Below are 20,342 nucleotides of genomic sequence, written 5' to 3'. Positions count from 1 at the left end.
GTACATTACACTTTTACTGTCTTTGAGACGTTTGCTTTATTTGAAAATTAAGCGATTTTCTTTTGTGAATGTGCTATAGAATAAATAAATAATTAATTAATGATAATATCTATGAACAATTTAAAACTTCTTCTTCTTTAGTTTTACCATTAATATTTAATTTTTTGTTAGTATTATTTATATCTACTATTTTATATGGACCTTCATAGAGTTTTTCGAGTTTATTTCCATTATGCGCTTTTAATAATAGTAGATCTATTTTTACACCCATCACCGAATGATAAGGTGTGCATTCATTTTGTCAAAACGTTTGCAACGCCTACAAGGAAGCTTCAGAGACTCCACAAAGTATATATTTTCTTGATAAGCATCAAATTCTAAATCGATATAAGCAGGTCCGTCTGTGTGTCTGTCTGCCGATCTAATGTCTGTAGCAAACATTTTCCTGGCCACAAATATTAAGCTATCGACTTAAAATTTGGCAGAAATATTGGAAATTTTTGCAGGGAGATTGGTATTGAAGAAGAATCAGATCGCTTGAAGAACATGGCCACAGTACCAAGTAAAGCCAGAAAGTGCAAAGGCACAGACCTAACGGTCTGGTGGCTTTGCAAACTCGTGCTCAACGGATTGTAAATCATACCATTTGGTACCTAGATTAGCAATATCAATAAGAAAGACATAAGGATAGGCAAGCGAGCAAACATAGCGATAGCAGACAAAAAGAAGGGCTTGTAGAATTATGCATGTTGATATGATGCATACCATATTAAGATATGCATAACGGTTTATAAAATCATACGATTTAGTACCTAAGCCAACGTTAGCGATAAGACCATACGAGTCAATACTTAAGGTAGTGTTAGTAAATGCAGACAAACATGTTCGACCACGCGTAAGAATAGGTACAGAAGAATATCGTGGCAACAGACATACAAGTCCAAGTATCCATGTAACGGGACAGCGATGATGGCCGCGACTATAAAAGAGCGCGTCACAGCACGCTCAGCCTTTCAATTATGTTATAGCAGCCAGAAGTAAGTGGTCACGGACTACATAACTAGCTGACGTGACTGATAGGGTTCTCTTTACCTTTTGCCGATAGGGGATGGCTGGCTTAGCTTAGTCGTCATCTGTCAATGACTGATAGGACTGTTAACTTTTACGGATAGGGGATGACTGGCTTAGCTTAGTTGTCATCCCTGAAGGAGAGGAGGACACTCTCTCTAACGACGTGAAACGGTTAGGGACAGACGAGTGGTCCTATGGACCAAGGGTAGCTGCTATAATATCCGCGACGTATTCTTTTCTTTTGAAGAAGCTCGCGACACGGTTAAAACATGAAAAATAATCCTTCGAAAGAACAAAAAGCATTGAAAGCGTTAAACGAGAATCGGGTCACCACGCTGGTTTGTTTTCTCCCGCTCTCCTTAAAATCGCTTATTGACTGTAAATTCCATAGGAATAACTAAATATTAAGAACAGCATTCGGAGTTCCAAGTTATTTTCTTTTATATAACTTTCTTGGAAGAAGTCCTGGGAAGCCCGGAGCTTACCCCGTCTTTTCTAATCTGGTATATTGATAACATTGAAAATTAAGAATGCGGTTAGTGGTATGGCTTTTTATCTAATTTGACGAGTTTGTCATGTCTAATGTCGGTAACTATTTGGCTCTTTTTAGTTTATTTAATATCTGCTCTAGTCAAGTTTGTGGAAATTTGTCGTTGACCATTTTTCTGCTAAGCTTTCTGCAATCTATTACTAATTTTTACTTATTTTGGTCTGTTTGGCCTTTTTTGGGTATTACCAATAGCGGAGTCATATGGGCTTCTCAATGGTTCTACTATACTTTGTTTTAAAATGTCCCTGACCTGAGTGTTGAGCGTTTTTTTTTTTTTTTTTTTGTGAGGCGGAAGACCATCAAAAGGCGCACCTTAGGGCAGTGCGAGACTTTAACCCGCTAAAAACCACCTCTCCTATTCCCTACCCTGTGGCACGACCGTTTAGGTATACGTTCACAGGGAGGGTAGCCGTTTAGGCACTACTTAAAAGCCTACGATGACGCTCTTCGTGTCTTTGTTTACGCATAATGTTTGCGGCGAACATTTCTACCGCCTTCCATATTTTGAGGTCATGCAACGTATTTGTCACAAGATTGTCGGGGAGAGTATTAGTATATACTATTAGAGTATATAGTATTTCGGACAGACAAAGAAAACATGTTCAGCGTCTTCTATGCACTTACAAAAACTACATAATGGGTCCTGCTCTATTTTAAATCTATTCAGATAGAACCGAAAACAGCCATGGCCGCTAAATACTTGGGTCAAATAAAAGTCGACCTCACCATGTTGCCTATTCATCCAGGGCCGTAAGTCTGGTATGCGTCGATGCGTCCACCTACCCTTACCCGCTCTGCTCCAGCGCTCCTGTCACTCTTCCAACAGACGCTGTTTTACTCGCTGCTTAGCTGCTTCAGCTGTCAGTCTGCGAAATTCGGCTCTATACAGACCTTCTTTATCACGCAGATCGATTGGCATTATACCGGCGATAACCAGGGCCGCGTCCTCCGACACCGTCCGATATCCGGCGCACATCCTTAGAGCGCATAGCCTGTATGCTGCTTGTATGTCTCTCGTGTATGACGGGATAGCGAAAGCCTTGTTCCGCACAGAAGAGCCGTACATTATTGTCGCCGTTACCACATCTGCGATCAGCTTCCTATGGTCTTGCCAAGGGCCACGCAAGTTTGGCAGTAAGCGCGTCAACGACTTTGGAACCTTCGCTGCCTTTTCGCCCGTGTATTTCAGATGGCGTTTAAACGAGAGTCTGCAGTCTATCATCACTCCTAGGTATTTTATTGCTTCTTGAGACTGTATTCTCGTGTCTCCGACTTGGATAGTCACTTTCTCAATTTTCTTCCTAGAAGAGATTAATACCGCTTCTGTTTTCTCTTCCGCCAGCTCTAAATCCACTGACCGCAGCCACCTCGGTTTTATTCGCAGTAGTGGTAATTCACTCTAGAGTTTTCGCCACGATAGTTATCGCTATGTCGTCTGCAAAACCCACGATGGATGCTCCCTCTGTAAGAGGTAATCTCAGGATATCGTCGTACATTACGTTCCACAGCGTAGAGCCTAGGACTGATCCCTGAGGTACCCCTCCAGTGATCAGCCTCTCCCTGCACCCGTTATCCGTAACATATCTCAGTTTCCTGCTGGTAAAATAGCTAGTCACTATATTAATCAAATTATGTGGAATTCTTCTTTCCTGTAGGGCAGCTATGATGCAATACCAGTTTGCTGAGTTGAATGCATTTTTTATATTTAAAGCTATTACTAGGCAATACTTTTTGTTGCCTTCCATCCAACGTTTACCTTTGATCGCTTCTGCTGCGGTATTTGTGACCATTTTTATTGCATCCATTGGGCTTTTCTTTTTTCTGAAGCCGAATTGGAAATCCGAGAGCCCTTTAGATCTCTCGAGTGATGCTTCTAAACGAGTTCGAATAATCTTTTCGTACACCTTGCCTATCGTATCTAATAGACAAATAGGGCGGTATGCATTTGCCACATGCGACGGCTTGTTTGGCTTTGGCAGCAACACCAACGTCTGTTGTTTCCACTTATCTGGGAAAATTTGTTCTTTCAAACAAGCGTTGAAAGTGCTCGCAAACATAGCAGGCCTTGCCAACATGGCTTGCTTAATAGCGCAATTTGGGCGGGTGTTGAGCGTGTTCATTTGTGTATGTGAGAATCTGTAGTTTCTTATGCATACGAGCGTGTTGTCATTAATTTTAATATTTTATTTGGGGAAGTTGCCTACACTTAGTAGTTCGTCCTTTAAGGGAAATGAAAACAGATATTTCTTGGAAATCTTATGTAATGTTTGTTGCTCTGTTATATTTGATATGCCCAATCGCAGTGAATTTATTAATGTTTTGATGCGTTCATCTCTGTCTAGCTTAGTATACCTTTTCGTAGTCGTCAAATACTTATTGATAAATTTGTAGTGTTAACTCTTTGTCTAGAGTATTCAATATTTATTGTCTAGAGTATCCAATATGCTCCTTGTTTCAGTATTATAGTATTAGCCATAAATATCCTTTTTTTTTATTTCCTCGCTCAATACCATCGCATCTTTTTGTATTGTTATATCTGTAGGAACTATTATCTCATACCTTGGAGGTATATATCTCTTATTAATTGGCAAGTCACAGACAAGAAGTATAGTTCGGAAATTTTTGGTGTTAATAGTTACGTTACAAGAAAATGCCTATAAAAGGTCTCTTCATATTATACTGTCAATTTGTGCAGCGTTTTGGATTTAGGTTGGATTATTTCTTGTGCAGCAAATAGTTACGCATATGCGTATTCTACTGTTTCTCTTTCGATTTCTCTCGATTCTCGACAGAGCGATGTTTGTTGCTTCTGAAAAAATGTTCGCTCCGCGGTGAATATGGTTGTTCTTACAGAGTTATCTAAACCATTTTTAAAAGTCATTTTTTTCACCACGAATATTTTTGATATGACTGCCAGGTTTCGATATGTACTGTAAGTCTTGTTTGTCTCATAACAAACTCTCTACTTTGGAATTTAATGCATATTTTGAAATTAATTCACAAATTAATTTACCCTTGACGAAGTATTGATTAACTAATTTCTTACGTATTTTCATATTATTTTATTTTTTCTTTGGGTGTTTAAAGCACTTTTAAATTCGAAGGCCTTGCGTTCAAATCATCACAGTTATAAAATTTGATCTATATTACCGTGAATGCTATAGAATTCGTTGCACATATCGATTAAATTTTGATCTTCTAGCTACCATTAAAAAATGTGTTCACTCAGATTTCCGGTATCACAACTAGTTTTAAAATAATTTGATTGCCTTTTTTTGTGTGCGAACTTGTTAACAAGCATACATTTGTATCATTCGTTTTTAAACTACCTTAAAGTGTTGTTGACGTAGCATGCAAAATATTATCGTTCGTGCAAATAAAGTAAACTAAAAATTGACGCAATCTGCAAATCCCTTCTTTATCGTCGTTTTAGGTTTTCCAAGTGTAATTTTCACTTCGTTTCATTATTAATAGCGAAAATTATTGTTGCAAAGAAACTTGCACCATGCAAAGAGAGTAGATATGATTTAGCCATTGGTTGCTGTTAAAACTAAGTCGGACGACTCTTTTAAATTTGAAAAAGGTAAAACAGATAAATTAGTATCGCTAACGACCTCTTCCTTATGAAAAGGCAACGTAAGGAACATATTAAATACTCCTTATACGTAGCTGAAGTAATGTGATTTTTTAGTTTGAAGTTTCGCTACGTAACTTTGCATAATTAAACGGTGATTCGCATTTCCTCGTCTTGCTGCAAAAACAGTAATCATATTGGCTTTATATGAAAATTCGATTTATTGTGAAATCGAGAGGGTCTAAAGGGAATCTTAAAATTTCGGTTTGATTTATGTAAATTAAAACTTGGTTTGATTGAACTTATTTGGAGAGAAAGCTTTTTATAATTGTCACACATAATACGCGCTGTAATAGCTAAGTTTCCAACAATGCTTTCCAAATAATTGTGATTTAAACTATCTGTAATACAATGATACATAAAGTTTGGGCGGGAAGGTATGTAACAATCAGAAAAACTTGAAAAAGACGCACTTTTCTTTATACTGATCGTTTTAGAATCATTCCAGAACCATTTTCTGATTCAGTTTAGGTTTATTTTTCCAGCCGTCTATCTTCTTTTATAAGGTTACACATACAGACGACAATTTTTAAGACATTTTGTTGAAAGGCCAAGGGTTTTGGATAGGACCGCTCCTTCTGTCAGTTCTCATATACCGCCCTGCTTTGAACACCGCCCTACTTTTAATATGTGGATAACTGTATGGTAGTATAAAAATTACAGGTAAGCCCTATTCCCCTATAGCTTTTTTACTTCTTGTAATTAGAAATAGGAGCTATCTCATCCTTATTCACAACCCCCAAATAATATCGCTTGCTTTGAAATGACCTTACAGTTCGTTTAAATCTGTAGTTATCGGTATTATACAGATGCGATAAAATTCAGAAAGCTTTTGATTCTTTATACTTTTCGGTTAAGGATTTATGTCGAGTCAGACTTTCTTTTAGTCAGGATGCATTTTCAGTAAAATCAGGCCTCGAGATAATGACTTTTTTAGGGAAAGGTTTCATGAAACTTGGTTTACATGAGTAGTGCTCGTTGTAACGAATCGCGTTTCAGCGTGCATAAGTCATGCGTCTGGAGAAGTTTGCCAACATTCACAGGTTTTAGCGGATGTATCGGAAATTTCGAAATTTGGATCTGTTTGTGGTTTTAGTAATATAAAAGTCTTTGCTTAGGGTTGCGCAGGGGAAGAATGGAAAATTGAATTACAATTTTGACACATATACAATTAAAACAAAAGGGTAAATTTTGAAAGTAATGGTAAGTATATGTGTATATTAAACGCTGCGATTTTGAAATTAAAAATGTTATAATTCAGTCAGTTTATGTATATAAAAATAAAGGAAAAATTTGATAATCAATTGAAAATAAAAATATTTGACAGCTACAAAAACATTTTTGTGTATGTGCGAGCTACTACTATTCGTAGCTACTACAATTTCGTACCACAATTTGCAATTAGGAAACAGCTAGTTAGGGAGTGCTCCGACTAATGAGAAGAACAAGCAGACCTTCTTCACGTGTTTAGGCAATTCCAGAGAAGGAAAAAGTTTTATACTCAAAAAATGGAAAGGTAATAGGGAGAAGAAAAGGCATGCAAATAAGTTTAAATGTAATGCGTGGATATTAGCCATCTTTCTAGAAATTTCTCGAATAGAAATGGCAATACAAATATAAAAGAAAACCAAGGCAAATAATATAGTAAAGCTGGCGTATTCTTTGCAATAAATTGAAGTAATTTCTTGAGTGCAAAACCGAGAAGAAAAGCAAACAATAGTAGTAACTTTAATTTTAGTGGCTGATTGATAGATTCAGGTGGTAGTCCCGAGAAAACTCAAGATAAGTCGAATATAACACGACAGTAAACGGTAGTTGATAACAGAAGAGAACATTCGTTAAATCCCATTGGCAGCGGCGTTATAATTTTTTTATTAAACATGAAAATATTTACGTAACAGTGAAAAACGTTGAATACGGACTTGTACAGTAAACAAATTTACTTTCGCTGTGGCAGAAGACAACAAGCAGAAAAAACATAATTCTTGAGGTAGATACGTGACTTTTTCGCTCGGCAACTCTGCATGAAATAAGACGCTTTCTTGCAGAAAATTCTTGAAAAATAAATTTTTTTTTCAACAAAAAAAGAAAAAATTCTCTTTTTTTTTTTGTTTCTGAAAACTCTTGAAGTAGTGAAAATATATATAGTGAAGTTGCGGCATTTAAACAAAATCAACAAAGGCTTCCACGTCCTTGTGCTTCTCCGCAAATTGCGCAGCACCACCTGCTGTCTTCAACCTCATCCTGACAAGACTCACTTCGTCAACTCACCTGTACATTGGACATCAAGTAGCGGCGATTCCTGTCAAATTCTTAAAACTGCTTTAACTTACAAGGCTTTGTTCTTCTCTGTCTCTGTCGGTTTCGCCAAAAACGGCTGATTTCCATATCCCTTCTTTTGTCGGTAAGTCAGTTGATCCTTTTCTCTTGCCTTTAATCTAGCACGAAACCTAAAAGTCGCCCGCCCCTCAAGGGGGTGAGGTTCTCAAACATGTTATCAAACGATGATGATTTCGAAAATTTTGTTCGAATCACGCATAGCAAGGGTTCATTTAAAAGAAAAATCACAGCCCAGAACAAAGGTCTCAAAAAGATCATCTCTGATAAGAACAGTTCATCTGTAAAAGACTTGACTGAGGATGTCAATATCACCTCCTTAAAGTCCCCGATCGCTCCCTCTAGGAATAGGCCTCCCAATAAAGACAGCTCTGTGAACAGTAACAATAATCGTAGTCCCATAAAAGGAAAGAGCTCTGACCCAACTAATCCTAATCGTTATAGTGACGACACGACCGGTGAGTGCTACGTATTCATTGAAGTATGTAACAATAACCTAGAGAAACCTTTTCGCCTTAACTCAGATTTATTTTTTTTCGAACACATCCAAGATCTCAAATTGGATGGTTTGATTAATATCAAAACCATCAGCAATGGCAAAGCCAAACTTGGTTTTGCCACTGCGGTTGATGCCAACAACTTTATAATAAACAATGATTTTGGTCCAAAGTCTTGTAAGGCCTACATCCCTAGAGAAATGTTCATCCCAACAAACAGCCTAAAAATTGGTTTCAAGGGTAAACTAATTCCCAAGAGTATAAAATTCAACTATTGCAATATTCCAGTTGACTACTTCATTCCTTCCGTCAGGCTCTGCTATAATTGCGGCCGATTTGGTCACATCGCCAAATTCTGCAAAAGTAAGGAAAGCAGATGCCTGAACTGTGGCAAGTCACCGGCCTGTCCTACGGACTCATGCCTCTCAATCAAATGTCTAGGTTGCGGGTCGCTGGACCACAACGTAACATTTCGAGAGTGTCCAAAATGAAAGAAAGAGGAAAATTAAAAAAAAATTTTAATCATCCAGAACTTATCTTTTAGAGAATACAAAGAGAAATTCTCTAACAACCCACACAATTTACTTGAAAACTATGACGTAAACTTCCCAGCAATGAAGGACAGCAATGCTCCTAACAATATCAGAGACCCTACTATTGATACAAATAATATTTTAATTAACAAAAACTTCAATGCAGTTTTAAAAAATAAAACAAGTATTCCCAAGTCCTTGCATAGAATGTCTCTCAAGACGCGCTCGACTTACAGTAACAAGTCGCAGGAGCCAAAAAAACCTACCCCACCCCCTGAAAAGCATACTTTCATCAATTACCATAAATCCACTGAAATGGAGATAATTCTGGAAAAGATTTTCAGGATTCTCTCCATCTCTTCTCAAGAAGACATGCTTAAAACCATCCAAACAGAAATAAGCTCCCTTAAATCAAAATTTGATGTTTTAAAACAAGGTACATCTGGGTCGGCCCTATCATGTTCTAACATTTCTCATGACGTCCTTCCTACAGTATAACATACAAAGCTTCAGGCGTAATGCCCATTCTCTTGATTTTTTCATAAATTCCAACCGAACTGATTTCGCCATCTTGAGTGAAATCTTTCTGTCCGATGAAAAAATTTCCGATCTCAAAATCTCAAATTGCAGCTTCGCTTATAAATGTAGAAGTGACGGCTATGGAGGTGTTGCCATCCTTGCCAGAAAAGGCATATCCTTCAAACAAATCCCATTTAAATCGACTGCTGACATTGTCATTATCAAAACCTCTTGTCTAAAACCTAATATCGTCATTGCTGCTTGCTATTTCAAGCCCAACATCCCCATTCAATCTTTCCGGGATGACTTTAATCGTCTCTGTGCTCAATAGTTTCCACAATGTCATAATTGCAGGAGATTTCAATGCAAGACACCCTTGCTTTGGTGACTCCGTGTCAAACAATAAAGGCAAAGCCTTGCAAGAGATCATTAAAGCTAGTAACTTCTATTATCTGAATGATAATTCACCAACCTATTTTCACTCTACGACCAACAATTGTGGTAGCGTGTTGGATCTTACTTTCACTAACGCAACCCATCTCACATTCAAACGGGAGGTTAAAAAAGAAATTTTCCTGGGAAACAGCCACCACCTTCCTATTCTCTTTAATGCCACCTCTATTACCTCGTACAAGATAAATGACTTTATCTCGAGGAAAAAACTCCTAAATAATCTTATTCACGTATGTCTTGAGCAACAGGTCGAATCTATCCAGTGCTCATTTCAACAAGAAATAATTAACGCCAAATCCGACATCCAAATCTCGAAGTCCTACTCACCAAAACCTTGTTGGAACGAGCTGCTCAGTTCACAATTCCGTAGATTACAGGCTGCTAAACAAAAATTTTCCAAATACCCCAATATTTCTAATTTTGAAGATTTCAAGTTATCACAAAAAGAATGGAAGAAATCGATTAGAAAAGCCAAAAGATGCCACCGAGCCCTCGTTATCGAAGAGCTGTGCTCAAATAGCAATACAAAGCCATTCTGGAAATTTTTAAATGGTCATCGCACCACAAAAAAGAAATACAAACACCCCATTTGGGATGATCTCAACAACAAATCCTACCTTGAATGGCTGAAAGCTCAAGTTCCCTCGACATGTGGTCTCCAAACCTCCTTACTTAACTCTCGGATGTAAAACATCTCTCCATTCTCCCTTGATGAACTCATGCACGTCCTTAAGTCGAAAAAGAAGACCACAGCAGCAGGCCATGACGGAATCAAATAAGAAATGATAAAGGTCCTTCCCATGCCAAGCCTTCTAACCCTGCTATCTGCTATAAATGAGCGCTGGATGACCAACTCGTTTCCCACCGTTTGGCGTACAATTAAAATAGTGCCCATTCCTAAACCCGGAAAAGATCTTGAAATATTCACTAACTTCAGACCCATATCCCTCTTGCCTGTTCTTCTAAAAATTACCAACCAAATGATTAAAGAAAGACTAACAAAATTCCTGAATCACTCACACCTTCTCCCGTCAAGGTCCTTTGCTTACCAAAAAAATATCTCCACCGGTATGTGCCTTAATGAAGTCCTTTTCACAATTGCAAATGAAAAAGCAAATGGAAACCAGGTAGTCATGCTTTGCTTAGACATTAATAAAGCTTACGACTGTGTAAACTTAGCGAAACTGGACCAAATTAATACATCAATTACAGGACAATTTCGATATGCTGACGATTTCCTCATCATCTCTGCTGGAAAATCATTAATGGAAGCAGTCCGTAACCTCGACACTAAAGCCAATCTTTTTCAAAAACTTTGTGCAGACTTAAATCTAACTTTCAACCTGGAAAAATCAAAAGTCATTCGCTTTGCTAAGGGTCCCAAAAAATTTTTTTACATTACAATCAATGGTATAAAAATCAGTCCGTCTTCCTCTTTTAAATTTTTGGGCAGAATAATCAACTCAAGTTTAACCACGCATGAGCATTACAAGGATAGCCTCGAAAATTGCAACACAGGCTCAAATGTCATCAAACTTCTGACCAACATTCACACCGGACTCCCACCTAGGAAAGCATTAAACGTTTACAAATCTATTGTTAGATCCAAAATTGAATATCCCTACTCTACATCGTGCAACGCTCCTGCGTAAAAATAAAAAAAAATACAAACCTTTCAACACTCAATCCTAAGACGTTGTACCGGTTTGTCCCCCTCAACGCCAACATCAATTTTACGTTCCATCTCTTATGAACTCCCCGTTGCTAAGAGAATTTATCTTGTAACTGCAAAAGAACTTCTCAAGGTAAAAATCTTCAAACCTGCCTTCGATATCTACAACCTTTTAAAAGACCCAAGTATTGAAAAATGCCACATCATTTGGATCCCAGGTCACTGCGGTTTTAGTATCAATGAAAAAGCTGACTTCCATGCTCGTCAAGCTAGGTACGATGGTACAGTTTTGTCCATAAACTACCCCCCCAGCGAAGCTTTTCTGCTAGTCAAAAAACTCATCATAAAAGAATGGAAAGATGAGTATCATGTTTTAGCTAGAGAAAAAAGTGACCGGCTGTTCTACAAAATTTACCCTTTTTTGATACCCACGCTTCTACCTAAAGGAAAATTGACAACATGGGAATTTACAGTTCTTCACCGTCTTATGAGTAATCACACCTACGACAAGGTCTATTTTAAAATGATCAAAGTCTCCTCCTCTGACATCTGTGAGGATTGCAATATTACTGAGTCTGCCGAGCACCTTATTTTTTAGTGCAGGAGGTTTGACATCCTTAGACAATCTTTCAGTATATTTAACCTGTATAACAATCTATATGACATTTTTCGTGCTGGTAACTTTAGGCATTTGAAGCAACTGACTGCCTTTATCAAATCAGCTGAGTTTTCATTCTAATTTTCCATTTAGTATTTCTATTACAATCACGAATCGCCTACACTTTTTCTTTTATCGGCATTATTAGCCGGATCTTGACAGTACAGTACCAAGTACGGTGATTTATGGATTGAAAGCGGAACAGAGCCTCTCATTGCCAACACTCTGCCACATCAGTCTACCTATGCTTAAATTTTTTCATCAATTGCTCTCAACTTCGTTTCTGGATTATGGATCTAACATTAACTTAACTGGTCCAATCCATTTCTAAACAAACAAAAAAAAAAAAAAAAAAAAAAAAGTAGATACGTGAGCGAAACATGTGAGAGAAAACTAAAATTGGCGTTAAATTCTGTAAAATTAATGTAGGCGATTGCTTCACATGTGTCCGAGAAAAACAAATACGTAAAACGAAAAGCAAGGTACAGGCGAAAGTAAGTTCTTAGAATTGGAGCATTCGGAACTGTTGCGACTATAAATGCAACAATCCTTTTCAGGCGCACGTTAGCTAGTTACAATCGTGAATTTCTTTCGAGGAAAGTATTTGTTTATTCATGAAAAAGCAAGTCCCATGTTTGTAAAATTCAGATGGAAAAGACGTACGTTTTATTTCCTTATTTATTTCATTTGTTTATTCGCATATACAGAATTTTGCTACAGTGTAGATTAAGTGGAAGTAGATAATAGCTAAGATTTAAGGGTTAACCTAGCTAAACTCAAAGTAAAAGAAATCTTAAAAATACAAGAAATATAAGAATGACGAAGAAGAAAACCTCAAACACATTTAACTCAACCGACGTTCAGCGGCAGCTATACATCATCATGTACATCGTCATAAACCTCATGCTTAAGGCAGATATCATCATTTAAGGGTCCCCTTCGTGAACGATTAGGCATGCATAGTATAATAGCGGATCGTAGTGCGATAATGAGAATTGTAAGTCCGCAATACACGGACATTAACAAGAGTAGTTTTAATGATTCGCATGGGATCTGATAAAGAGATTATGTTATTAACTCTTTTAGAAATCGAAAATATTCCCATAATAATAATTTGTGATTGTTTCTGTTGAAGGCCTTTAATGCAAAGCAAACGAATACGGTGGACAATCCGCCTATTAAAAATGCATGCTTGTTAGAAACAACAATTGACTTGGTATCGTCGATAGATCGAGCCGGTATAATACGCTCTTTTTGTTAGTGTGACCAATCCCTCAGGAAATGTCCCCATTCATGTTACACGGTGACTGTCACAGTGAAGAGTAAAGAGAAAGGTGATTATAACAGCTAGTGAATATGTGATCAATCGATAAGTGTTATGCCTTTACCGTCTGAGCACTCAATATAGCTACGACTAAAGCACATTTCACCGCACTTGAGCATTTATTACCCCTCTTATGCTTATAAAATCGGAGAACCAAACTACCAGCATGCAGCAAGTCTGCCAGTTCTCAGGAACTGGAAAATGAATGCAATATGCTATACAATACGATACGGTAGACTATCGCGACTCGGCATACAGATATAGTTATCGATTTTAAATCTTGTAAAAGTTTAAAGCCAAACATAACTTTAAATTGATGTAGCTCGTTTAATTGACGCTGAGAGCTTACGATAGGAAGGTTTAAAATTAATGAAGGCGAAGTTAAATTGAGATATCTTAATACAAAGTCTTTCATCATTTCGGTTTCACGATAGTCAAAAAAAAAAAAAAAACGAAGGAAATGAAGTAGTTGTTATTTTAGACTTGACAAATCTGTACGGTCGCTCTAAATTACTTACGACAATGGACTTCCTCTTAAGAAAATACCTGAAATAACATTCGCGGCTATACACAAAGAAATTGCATCTGTCCATAGGCTGCTTACCATAATCTGCGGAAAACGCAGTTTTTTTTGGAAATTTCCTTTTTTTTTTTAGTAGTTTTCATGCACTTTAATCTAGGGTTAAACTAGATTGGAGCTGCCTATACTGGGTTGAGAGCTTGATGTAGATGAGGAAATGATAAAATGAAAGCATTTATCACAGGAGGATAAAAAACTTTTACGTGCACGGGGAATGGATTTCTAATGATTATACTATATATACTAGACTTCTAAATAAGGTGACGTCAGATAGAAAGTCTGAATTAGATTTGACAACTTTGCTAAATTGTAATGATAAATTAAGCGAAGTATGTTAGGTAAGGCAAATGGCGAACACCGGTCAATTTAGAGATGTAGCATATTAAAAAGGAAAAGTCCTATTATTGATATTTGGAATGGCATTACGCCGGAAAAGAATTAGGTTACAAATGTCCTCTAGAGAATAGTTTCATTTATGTGGTGATCCGATTGTGATTAGCAAATCTAACAGAGGAAGAAACTTTTGACAAGTTAAAGTCGCCACGAACAATTAGCGCATTCGATGACTCATTCTATCTACCACTTCATATGCGCATGCTGCTTGCAAATATATCTGAGTTAAGATCTATAAGAACGTTATAAAAGCGCTTTCTTTCGCAATACAAGACATCCGAAATAAGATCAGCGTCCAAAGGTGCTAAGTATGGAAAAAGACAAGATGAGAAGTCAGAAGATACAGCTATAATAACGCCACCACCGATTTTAAATAATCTGACGTTTCTTAAACCGTACATGTTTGCAGGAAGGAGCGCAGAGCTGTGCGTGTTAAGCTTGAGTTTGGGTAAACGCTAGGACTGACAACCCTACGTAAAAAGTTTAGATATGATTGCCGCACTTTGGAGTTTAGGAGTCCAAAGTTGTGATAAATCACAGAGAAATCGTTCTTTTGTTTTTTATAGTTGGGATAGCTGTAGGCATGCCTATTGAGTTTGACAAGCCAAGCGTAGCAAAATCACCTTTGGGATTACCATTCCTTGCCTTCATAAACTTTTCAAAGTATCGAATGCCGAAATGTATTTTCTAGAACAGTGGCAATGCGTTCTCTCTTCTCTGAATGGCAGAGACACAGGAGCGCCCATATTGTCTCTGATCCTTTCCGTGAAGGATTTGGTTGGCACCTGCAAGCAATGAGTTAGCGAGACTAGATTGCATATCGGTGACTGGGTTGGAGGACAAGACATTGCACCTGACAACGGCTGAGTTACGTTGAACGGAATACTAGTAAGGAGAGGAACTTGAAGAGGTAGGATCTAAAAAATCAACCTGAGAAGCAGTGCATTTATCATCTTGGGCAAAATCTTTAAGCAAGAAAAGGCGCGCGGGATAAGTGCCTCCATAATAGACATCGTCACAATAATGCCATATTTGTTATTGATTTAATGCGTATGCAGCAATATTATTAATTTTAATAAATATTGTTAGAACCGCATTCACTCCTTTGTCCTTATTAAATACTTTTCTAGTAAATTTATACCTATAAACAGAAACATATCTTTTAACAACTTGTTATTCAAAGGCTTACGAGCTCAAATGAAAGTGTTTAAATTAATTTTTCAATAACTGTTGTCGTTAATAAGCCACATTAACCAGACTCAAAGCTTGCAAGGAATATTCTCACTCTTTGTATATCTTTCAAGTTATTTTATATTCACTGAGAAAATAGTTTAAAGCCCTTAAAAAAACTGGCAGATAAAAAGTCAATGGTACGCAAGAGTCGAGTGGAAATCGATGTGCGGTATTCACTTCCTTGACCTAAACGATTATGCAAGCGAAAATACAGAGAGGATTCAAAGTAAAAAGGAGTTCACACATGTTCAATTTTGAGGAATCGAAAATGCTGATATGCTTTAATTAAAAGCATCTCTAAAATACGTTTGGCTAGGAGAAATGCACATAAACAACATGTAAGCACAATTTCTGAGCCGTAGAGTCCACTTCGTTTGATCCGGAAACCGTAGGAGAATCAGTCATTTCGAAGTGTGCCCCTTAATGAAAAAAGGTATACAATGTGGAAAAAAATAATTGGAATTAAATAAATCGTAAATATTAACCGCGGAACTACGAGATACACACAAGAGAGACCATCCATTTGCTTATATCCTCATTTGTTACACACGTCATAAATATGTAAAGAAGACTTGAATGGGGATATATGCATGAATCAGCCTGAAAGATTTATTGATGGATCAAAGAAGGTATGTAAAAGATAAAACCAACACAAGGTTTTGAGCAGACCGGTAGAATATGGAAATGCCCTCCACTACTATTAGTTGAACGGTCAATACGTACTGCGACCTAGAAGGTCTATTTTACTCTCCTCTGCCCCTACCTCTCCCTTTCTAAGATTATTATGAATATCTTCAGCTTCTTTGGTTCAGAGGACCAAGCCGTTTCCGCCGTTTCTCGCCAAGCACTTGGCTGTCGGAACAAATGCACATCAGCTCCCTCCTACATTGCTTTTTTAAACAATCAGAAGTAGACGAAGAGATTGCATAGACTTCTACTTGGAATATGAAGGAATTATATCGCTTTACTATGGTCTCTTGAAACCTCGGGCCGCAAACCCCAGCCTCAGAGTTGCCGTTTTCTAGTTTTGAACTGTACCATTTCTTTGCTTTCTTGGTTGACGACTTGCCCGTAGCTACTCGATCTCGCCGGTGTGGTCACTCTCAACCAGTGAAACAATATTAGCTTTCCGGCGCAGTGTTCCGGTATGGGGTATCTTTACAAAGGGTTTGCTCTTAAAGTTTTTCAATACCTCGAAATCCTCTGTTATTTCTTGGTTTTAGTTTTTCGACATTCGGGAACCTAGATGCGCTCAAGCAAGCCTCTTCTTGTATAGCTACAGGAAGTGTTATGCCTAACAGCGCTTCTAGAGCATTAAAGGAAAAGAATCTTATACACCCGGCCATACAAATTCAAATAACACATAGAGTTCTTCTAGTCACGGTTTTTTCTTGACCATAGGTCACCAGGCCAGCGTTGCATGAATTAGCATGGAAAAAATTATGATGGTACAAGACAAGTATATCATCTTTGCGCCTCTACCCCATCTTTTCCCGTATAGTCGTTGACAGACAAAGAATACTCTGCTCGCCTTTTCGGTTAGCCGTTTTGAAACAGAGTTCCAGGTTGGAGTTTTGTCAAAATTGATCTTCAGATGCTCCGCCTCAGTTGAATAATTAAGGACAGCACCATATAAGTGGGTGTTGTTTCGTTTTAATTTGCGCTTTTGCAAGAAGCGCAACAGGACGGATTTATGAGGATTAATATGTAAGGTTAGCTTTGTAAAATCTAGTGAGTTATGCGACCAAACTTTCTGCGCCTTGTTGGAGTACACAAGACCTTGTCCCATCTGGACCTGCCCATTTGTAAAGGCCGAAAATTAAAACGGTCAATTGCGCCCATTCGGCGCAAAACATAATTTACGAGGTTGCAGTGTCTAGAACCCGGCATACCTGTTTCTCCTGGCACCCAGGATAGTGAGTCTCCAATAAGAGACGACCATTTGTTGAGACTTCTTGTGTAATCTCCGCGTGGTTTTTTCGGAATGCATACTCCATTGCTATGGTCTTTATCTAGCCCTTTTTTGGCCATGCTGCCTCTGGAGGGTTACTTATATCTTCGCAGTGCTGGCTTCAGGTAGACCGCTTCGAACGCCTCCGTTCGACGTCATACGCGGTGAAAGATTCCTTGTAGATAGTCTAGTGACTGGTCCTTTTAGACCGGTTGAACGGATTCCTGGGATTGGATCTAATTCTTGAAGCCTCTGATTCCACCTAGACACGTCCTCTTTAGACTTCTTGGTCCTTAGAGGGCAGGTTCCGTGATGGATCTCCTGAATGCTTGAACAGAGCGTGTGCGTTTGAAGCTTAATATCATTCGCGCTATTAGGGAGATGCATAGACGTGTTCGTGTTTTCGGAAAGTACAAAAGTGAGCAATTCTCCCAGTTGGAATCTCTGTACTTCTGGCATGGTACCGCACCAGCCACAATGTCGAACTGAGTACATTGATCGTTTGATTGCTGTACACAAGCCAAGGCTTCGTAACTCGAGTTTGAGTATCTTTGCCTTGGCCGGCAAATATGCGGAGGAAGCCACCACTGATTGGGAATGGCATCACAACCTCACCCGTCACTAGAATCCCAATATAAACTCTGAAAGAGAAAAGAAATTTATATCATAGCGTATTAGCAAAACGTCTCCTGGTCGCCCGTGATGGGTGTACTAATCCAACCTGCGTGACAACTGTCCAATTCAGAATTTCGATTACGGTAATTTTTCACACGTTCGGCAAAATGTGAATATCGTTGTCTAGGAAACTGTTTCCGAATTAGAGTCAAGTGCTGTTTTAAATTAATGTCTTGACAAATAAATAATACAGGGGTCGATATGGAACATTCGAAATAAAAACTACTTGAGTATATTTACGTAAATGAAAGAAACATGGGGATGATATTTAACTTGTTTACTTAAGTCTGAAATGATTCAATATTTCATTGGAGCCAACGTCTAGCTTTTATTTTTACGTGAAAATTTTTGTATAACATAACAATATAATAACTTCTAGACCAAGGAAGCAGCAAATTCGCTTAAGAAATTTAGCTATATTTTCTTTCTGGAAAATTCTTACGCTATTGGCTTCTGTTGGAGCGTAAATATTTTGTTGGTCCTGGGAAGAATTACACAAAAAGCTTTTAGGAATACAAGCCCTGTTAATAGCATGTGATGATTTTTGGTAAAATGCGTTATTACCTAACTTCCAAGAATTGCTTACTTTCAGATGTTAACATTGTAATGGGTTTTGAAAATAGGCGTACTAACGCTCAAAAAGTCTAAGCTGCAGGATTTCATTTAATAGAATAAGGGATGGATACTTCCATATGATTTCACCCTTGATTAGCCTTACCTAGATTAAATATACTAAGATAAAGTTGGTGGATACAAACGAATGGGTCGCAGCCTACTAAAAAGCACTCGTTTTGTCTATTTTGGTTTTACCAGTATGGGTACTCATATTTTTATGAAGATACCCACAAGTGTGCCCTCCTATGAATACTTTCAGAAGATCTGTTTTTGGCATGATATTCACATTTTGCGAGAAAATTGGGAAGAATAACGAATTACAATAATTTCCATTAAAAATTTTGTAATATATTGTTATAAAATTCGCTTTTCTAAGATACAGTCCGTATCACTGGATCGTAGATGTATTCTTGAAGAGAAATACACTCCAAAGTTCTTTAATTTACAATTTCATTCCTTAACAGTAGGATTATTTCTTCACAATTATATTCCTTAAATTCAGGATTTTTCGCAATTTATTTTTTTTGGCAATACTTTCAGCGGTTCAACTTAAGTATTCTTTTTCTACTAACTCTTCCTTCCACAAATATATTCTTTATATACATTGTCATGCGACCAACGGTGATCATTTAAAAAAGGAAGAAAGAAAAATATTTTACACTTGTCCGCTTTCACGTTGGGCGCCACTTTGTCATGAAACTCTTGAATTTTTTCTTTTCCTCGCCGCCGAGGATTCAAAAATTTTTCTTTAGACAAAGAAAAAAAAAATAAATAAAATAAAAATAAAATAAAATGAATGATATAATAAAAAAACAAACTAAATGAACGAAAAGGTCTGGTCAGTTTCCGGATGTGCGTCTGTCGCCAGTGGGTCAGTCGGTCATCGTCTAGCGTCGGCCCTACATGGCCACCATGTGCACGCCCCTACACCTCAGCCACAGCGGTGGCAGCGCACGCTTAGCCACACATGGGTAACAACAAAATCGGATAACTTAAAGGAAAAGATAACATAACTTACAGTACAAGCAAGGTGGTAGTGTTCGTTTCTTGGTGAGTATCACTGCTTTCACTGTCGGCTGCAGCTATCCCAGTGCTCCCGATAAGTTGTTGCTGTTGTTGTTGCTTCTGCCTTCAATTTTATTACCTCCCTCGGATTCGTTGCTGGGGGTGTAACAAGGTGATGGTGACTGCTTCACTGGAAGCGGCGATAAATCCTCAGGACTTTGTTGTAATAAACCAATTAAAAGCCCTTTTTTGTTTTTCGCATTCAGGCATATATTTATTATTCCTCTTTTTTTTTTTTCAAATATCTTATGCTGCTTCACTGGCTTATTAACTATAAATTTTGTTGTTAACATTAATAAATGGAGTCTAATTATATGTGTAAGTGTTCATTGTGTGTCAAGGGTTTTTTTTCCTCTTTTTTTTTTTTATATTCCCAGCATCACATGGGTTTACGTGTATTATTTGCACAGGCTCTCGCGATAAGCATCTCTAACTAACTTTATATGCGACGGCTGTACCCGTTCTACATGAAAAAAAATAACGTTCTACATATGCTGTCCTTTGCTTTTCGATAATTTTCTTCCACAATAAGCGCAATTTCTGAGGCAAAAATGAATCATTTAGTTATTTTAATTAAATCGA

General features: G+C 37.7%; 1 protein-coding gene across 1 annotated transcript in view; it reads left to right on the top strand.

Annotated features, from left to right (window-relative positions):
- Positions 1-2,306: 2,306 nt before the first annotated feature.
- LOC119643484 (forkhead box protein P2-like) overlaps positions 2,307-20,342 on the top strand; it is a 74,053-nt gene continuing 56,017 nt past the window's right edge. Inside the window, exon 1 of the mRNA XM_038042837.1 lies at positions 2,307-2,371. Within this exon, the coding sequence (XP_037898765.1) occupies positions 2,307-2,371 (65 nt within the window). The remainder of the gene's footprint in view (positions 2,372-20,342) is intronic.

This window comes from Glossina fuscipes, unplaced genomic scaffold (genome assembly GCF_014805625.2).
Source record: "Glossina fuscipes isolate IAEA_lab_2018 unplaced genomic scaffold, Yale_Gfus_2 61051, whole genome shotgun sequence".
Taxonomy (NCBI): domain Eukaryota; kingdom Metazoa; phylum Arthropoda; class Insecta; order Diptera; family Glossinidae; genus Glossina; species Glossina fuscipes.
Note: the sequence above shows the minus strand (reverse complement) of the source record. Positions and strands in the feature narration are given on the sequence as shown.